At 43.8% G+C, this 6,523-nt stretch overlaps 1 protein-coding gene across 1 annotated transcript in view; it reads right to left on the bottom strand.

The window, feature by feature from the left end:
• Positions 1-386: 386 nt before the first annotated feature.
• The window catches only part of Sde2 (SDE2 telomere maintenance homolog), a 7,113-nt gene continuing 976 nt past the window's right edge, over positions 387-6,523 (bottom strand). The window contains exons 3-4 of the mRNA XM_045144122.1: positions 5,571-6,128; positions 387-720 (exon numbers count right to left, since the gene is read on the bottom strand). Coding sequence (XP_045000057.1) covers positions 499-720; positions 5,571-6,128 — 780 coding nt within the window. The 3' untranslated portion in view covers positions 387-498. The remainder of the gene's footprint in view (positions 721-5,570; positions 6,129-6,523) is intronic.

Here is a 6,523-nt window from a genome sequence, read left to right as displayed (position 1 = left end):
AACTTTGGGTTACATGGGTAACTTCCTTAAAAATATCTAAGTAACCCAAAGCAAAGTTAAAATTCTGAATAGTTCTATATTTAAAATTTTCTGTTTATTATTTTTAAAAAACCCTTCTGGCAAGGCAAGTGTGGTAGCTTACACCCCTATAACCTCAGCATGAGGACGACTGAGGCAGGAGGATTGCTGCAAGTTTACAGCCAACCTCAGCTACACAGGGACTTCCAGGCTTGTCCAGGGCCCAAAATCAGACTAGCAAAAAGCATCAAAAAGAATAAGACCAAGCTACCTAAAAAGAGAGTTTGCTGCCTACAAAGAAAATTTCAGGCCCAGATAATTTTATACAATAACTCTACAAATATAATAATGACAAAGAGCCTAGTTAGTACTGGGTCATTAAAAAACTGGCTTTTAATATAAATGGGAGTATTGGCCACAAGTCCACCTCAGGCAGGAGTAATTGGTAGAAAACACATGAGAAGTTAGCTCTAATGAAATTCATTTCTTCTTCCCTTTGGATGGCTTGGCAAATAAAGCTGGGTCAATGTGCTCCTTCGCAAGGCCTCTGACAGAGAAGAGTCTGGCTGCGCGTTCCTGCAGGGTCCCCCCGCACTTCAGTCCAAGCGCCATCAGTTCACACTTGAGCCTCTCCAAACCCAGCAACTCGAGCTCTGCTGCAGAACTGAATGCCAGCAAATCCACAGCTCCTCGACCAAGAACCTAAGGGAAAAAGGGCAGTACTTTAACACAGGCTCCATCCTCTGAGTAAAAACTTTAACTGCCAACTTCATTTTATTTTTTACGGATTTTCTTTTTCTTTTGGTTTTTCAAGGTAGGATTTTTCTCTAGCTCAGGCTGACGTGGAATTCACTATGTAGTCTCACAGTAGTCCTGCCTCTGCCTCCAGAGTGCTGGGATTAAAGGCGTGCACCACCACAGCTGGTTCTTTTAATTTTTAAAAAATCTTAAATATTTTATTTATTTATTTATTTGACAGAGCAAAAGAGGGAGAGAGAAGGGGGGAGGAGAGAGAGACAATGGGCACACCAGGGCTCTAGCCACTGCAAACTAACTTCTGACACATGCACCCCCTTGTGCATTTGGCTTATGTGGGTCCTGGGGAATCGAACATGGGTCCTTTGGCTTTGCAGACAAATGCCTTAACTGCTAAGCCATCTCTCCAGCCCTAAAAATATTTTTATTTATTTATTTGTAAGCAGAGAGAGGAGACAGACAGAATGAGAATGGGAATGCCTGGGCCTCCAGCCATTGCTTATGTGGGCCCTGGGGAATTGAACCTGGGTCTTTAGGCAAGTACCTCAACTGATATCTCTCCAGCCCCTATTTTTTTTTTTGTATTTTTGTTTTATTATTATTATTTATTTATTTGAGAAAGACACACTAGGGCCTCTAGCACATGAACTTCAGATGCATGTACCACTTTGTGCATCTGGCTTTATATGGGTACTGGGGAATCGATCCTGGGTTGGCAGGCTTTGTAAGTAAGCATCTTTAACAGATGAGCTAGCTCCACAGCCTGGAACTGTGATGTCTGTACGTACGAAATTACATATGTATGTATGTGACAGAGAGAAATGTGAGTGCACCAGTGCCTCCTGTCACTGCAAATGAACTCCAGATACATATGCCGATTTGTGCGTGTGGCTTTACATGAGTACTGGAGAATTGAACGTAGGCCAACAGGCTCTACAAGCTAGTACTTTAATCACTGAGCCATCTCTCCAACCCCTGGAAATGTTCTTTAATTGATTGTTATCTTGCTATCGGATTGTCAGCTAGCTACTACTTCATACAGGCTCAGTATACATGTCCTAATTTATTTATTTTTAAACTATTTTATTCATTTACTTGAGAGAGAGATTAGGTGCACCACAGCCTCTAGCCACTGCAAACTCCAGACACCATCTTGTGCACCTGGCTTACATGGTGTGGTGGTTTGATTCAGGTGTCCCCCATAAACTTAGGTGTTCGGAATGCTAGGTTCCCAGTTGATGGAGATTTGGGAATTAATGCCTCCTGGAGAGAGTGTATTGTTGGAGGCGGTGTTATAGCCAGTTTTCCCTTGCCAGTGTTTGGCACACTCTCCTGTTGCTATTGTCCATCTTATGTTGGCCAGGGGGTGATGTCCACCCTCTGTTCATGCCATCATTTCCCTTGCCATTGTGGAGCTTCCCCTCGAGCCTGTAAGTCAAAATAAATCTCTTTATCCCAGAAGCTGCTCTTGGTTGGGTGATTTCTACCAGCAATGGGAACCGGACTGCAACACATGGCTACTGAGGAAATGAACCTGGGTCCTTAGCCTCCGCAGGCAAGTGCCTTAACTGCTAAGCCATCTCTCCAGTCCCTCATGACCTAATTTCTTATTTACATACTTAGAAACAAATATTCAGTGCAGCAGTAGAAATATGGAATTCCTAAACCAATTTTTTTCCCTTCCTTAAAACAGGGTCTCATGTAGCCAAAGCTGGCTTTGAACTCCTGATTCTCCTGCCTCCACCTCCTGATGCCATATCATAGGGAGTCGGAAAAAGAAAAAAAAAAAAAAAAAAGCCCAAGAAATCAAAACAATAACTATGCCACAATGCCAGAGATGGTATAAGGACCCAGTTAAAGCCTCGCACGCAGGGACCTTTCAGAAGAGGGCGTGGACAGCACGTAAGAGCGGGAGGACGGGAGGAGGGCTGAGAAATGCTGTCTTCTGGACGACATGGCCATCCCACTCATTACCGCTGCAGCTGCCGTTTCCAACACAAGGTTGAGCCTGTCAATAGTTCACCAGTGATGGGCGAGGACCCCACACCTCCCAGAGCAGCTAATGGTTGCTGGGAAAGGTTCATCATGGGTATGGCCACTAGAAAGTTGCCCATCTCACAGTAAATAATCTATGCATGATCAGGCCAGCAACCCTAACTTAACTCTATGAATTAAAAAAAGGGAAAGGGGGGCTGGAGAGATGGCTTAGCGGTTAAGCGCTTGCCTGTGAAGCCTAAGGACCCCGGTTCGAGGCTCGGTTCCCCAGGTCCCACGTTAGCCAGATGCACAGGGGGGCGCACGCGTCTGGAGTTCGTTTGCAGAGGCTGGAAGCCCTGGCGCGCCCATTCTCTCTCTCTCCCTCTATCTGTCTTTCTCTCTGTGTCTGTCGCTCTCAAATAAATAAATAAATAATTAAAAAAAAAAAAGGAAGGGAGATAACAACAAAACACATGTATGAAAATGTTAAAAACGGAAAAAAATTAAATTAGATCAAAATACACAATTCAAAAAAAATTAAAGCCTACCATAAAAAATTCCAATATTCAGGCTGGAGAGATGGCTCAGCAGTTAAAGCACTTGCCTACAAAGCTTAAGGGCCCAGAATCGTTTCCCCAGTACTCACATAAAGCCAGGTGCACAAAGTGGCACTTGAAACTCATATGCAATAGCTGGAGGCCCTGGCATGCCCATTCATTCATTCTTTCTCTGCTTGCAAATAAATAAATAAAATATTTTTAAAATTCCAATGTTCTCTCTGGAAAGGGCAACTAAGCCTTCTTCTTGTTTCCTAGGAGTGGAGGGAGGTGCTGGTTAAATGAAGGACAGGCTTTAAGCTTCACATTTATGGGAGTTCAGGTTTCACTATTCTAAAAGCTCACTGACTGAAGGCAGCGAATAATCAATTATTTATGGTAAGTATAGACAATGAAAATGATTTTTCTTTTTCCTGAAGGGTTGCAGGGGCTTGAGATGGAGTTTCATGTAACCGAGGCTGACCTCAAACTACATAGCCAAATCTGGCCTTGAACTCCTGATGGTCCTGCCTCCACCTCCCGAATGCTGGATTACAGGGGTGTGCCACAATGCCTAGCTTGAGACTTTGTTCAAAAGCCTGAGTGTAGGAAAAAAAGCTACTGATAGGGCTAAAGAGATGGCTTAGCAGCTAAGACAATGGCCTGCAAAGCCAAAGGACCCAGGCTCGATTCCCCAGGACCCATGTAAGCTAGATGCATGCATCAGGAGATTTTTGTTTTCTCAAGATAGGGTCTCACTGTAGGTCAGGCTGACCTGGAATTCACTATGTATTTTCAGGCTGGCCTTGAACCCATGGCAATCCTCCTACCTCTGCTTCACAAATGCTGGAATTAAAGGCGTACTATCACGCCCACCTTGAAGTTCGTTTACAGTGGCTGAAGACACTGGTGTGAGCATTATCTCTCTTCTTCTCTCTCAAATAAATAAAATACAAATAAAATAAATATTTTTAAAACTAAATAAAAGTAAAACATTAATTGATAAATTTTAAAATGGATTTTTTTCTTAAGGAAAGACCTTTAAGTCAGTTATTTTTCAAATCATGTCTCACATAGAAAGAAATCTGAACAGCAACTTAATGATAGGAAATATAAGCTTATTTTATCAAACCTCAAGTGCCCTATATCCCTGCTATTGTCTGGTTAAAGAATAAACACACCACTGAGCTATGACTGTAGAGATGCTAAGTGTGAAAACAAGCATCTTAGATAGAGCTGATGAAATATTCCAGTGTGGCAGTACTCATCTTAATCCAAGGATTCCGGAGCCTGGGGTAGGAGGATCACTGTGAGTTCAAGGCCAAGCTGGGCTACAGTGAGAACCTGACTCAAAAAACAAACAAAAACAAAACAAAACAAAAAAACAGATGCTGGCCGTGGTGGTGGAAGTAGAAGTAGGAGGACTGCTATGAGTTCGAGGCCACCCTGAGACTACAGAGTGAATTCCAGGTCAGCCTGGGCTAGAGTGAGACCCTAACTCAAAAAACAAAAAAAAAATTAAAAAGAATCGATGAAATGTGGAGCCAAGGACACCACCTAGTGGCAAAACTGTATAATTCCAAAATTTTGAAAGTACAAGACAAAATTATCATCTATACTTTTTTAAAAAATTTATTTGACAGAGAAAGAGGGAGAGAGAGAGAGAGCAATAGATAGATAAAGAGAATGGGCACATCAGGGCCTCCAGCTACTGCAAACGAACTCCAGATGCATGTACTCCCTTGTGCATCTGGCTAACGTGGGTCCTGGGGAATCAAACCAGGGTCCTTTGGCTTTGTAGGCAAATGCCTTAACTGCTAAAGCCATCTCTCCAGCCCATCATCTATACTTTTTAGAAGTAAACAACTTTCTACCAGGCAGCAGCAGGAGAAGGTAAAACAAATTTTCACCCTCCCCACCCCTTCAAGGCACAGTTCTCACTGTAGCTCAGGCGGACCTGGAATTCAGTATGTAGTCTCAGGGTGATCTTGAACTCACGTCAATCCTCCTACCTCTGCTTCCCAAGTGCTGGGATTAAAGGCGTGACCACCATATTCAGTTCACATTTTCATCTTAATGATCCACCTACCTTAGAGATGACATAAATTTGGTTCTAGACATGTGCCCCAAAACAAAACAAAATGATGGTTTCCTCCTCTAAACCCCAATACTCAGGAGACCTGAGTTCCAGGCCATTTTGGGCAACATAATGAGTTCCAAGCCAACCTGGGCTACAAGACAGACCTTGTCTCCAAACAAAACAAGAAAAAAAACCCAACATACTGCATCTCCTGGATGGCTTGCCTCCTCCAGCTTGGAAATGGGGCTAATTTCCCTGTCTTCTTCAGAAGTTACCACAGCAACTCTGTCCTTGTCAGTCATGCCTTCTGTTTCTTCGGTTTTCTTGAGCCCAGCTCCAGCTATGTCCTTTTCTGTGGGCTTAGGCCTCTCTGCCTCGTTTCTCCCTGAGGGCTCCTCTGTTTCTCTGACCATCTTTCTCGTCCTGTGTTCCTTTGTGCATGTGTCTCCCAGCTCAGAGTATCCATCCTCTAAAATGTCTTGCCCAGAGTCAGTCACTGGGCTCTGTGGTTTTGCCAGTGATGCAAGGTCTGTGCTCAATCCTCCTGAACTCTGAGGACTTTCAGCTGCCACCTCAACATCATCACTGCCACTTTCTGGAGCAGAGCAGCTCAGTCCTGAAGTACCAGGCGTTTCTTCGCTGTCATCATCTGAGCTTCCAGAGCTGGATCCCTCTGCAGCTTCCAGTCCGTCCATGCCCAGCCTACAGAAAGCAACATGTTTGGCATCACTTATAACCTCCACTTCAAGGAGGGCTGTGGCCTGTCCAGGAAATAGATACTGTTCGGAATATAACAAAAGTGTAAGCCAGCCCAAGAAAAGACAGCCCAGAGGCATGAATAACGGGAGGGTGGACATCTCAAAGGGATTTCAACCAACCTCCCCAGAGACCAACAGGCACACATGTACTCTTGCACTCTCTTCACCTTGTGTGCACACTCTTTAATTCTGCTAACAGCTTTCTGAAATTTGTGAATGGTTTTTTTTTTTTTTGGGGGGGGGGGGACGTGGCAGGGTCTCCTGTTTCCCACACTGGTCTTGAATTCATTATGTAACCAAAGATTATCTTGTACTTCAATTCCTCTTGTTCCTAACACCCAAGAGCTGAGACATCTAAAACAAAAAAAGGAAGCAACCAAGAAAGAAAACCCCACGCT

This window comes from Jaculus jaculus, chromosome 1 (genome assembly GCF_020740685.1).
Source record: "Jaculus jaculus isolate mJacJac1 chromosome 1, mJacJac1.mat.Y.cur, whole genome shotgun sequence".
In the NCBI taxonomy this organism is placed as follows: Eukaryota; Metazoa; Chordata; class Mammalia; order Rodentia; family Dipodidae; genus Jaculus; species Jaculus jaculus.
Note: the sequence above shows the minus strand (reverse complement) of the source record. Positions and strands in the feature narration are given on the sequence as shown.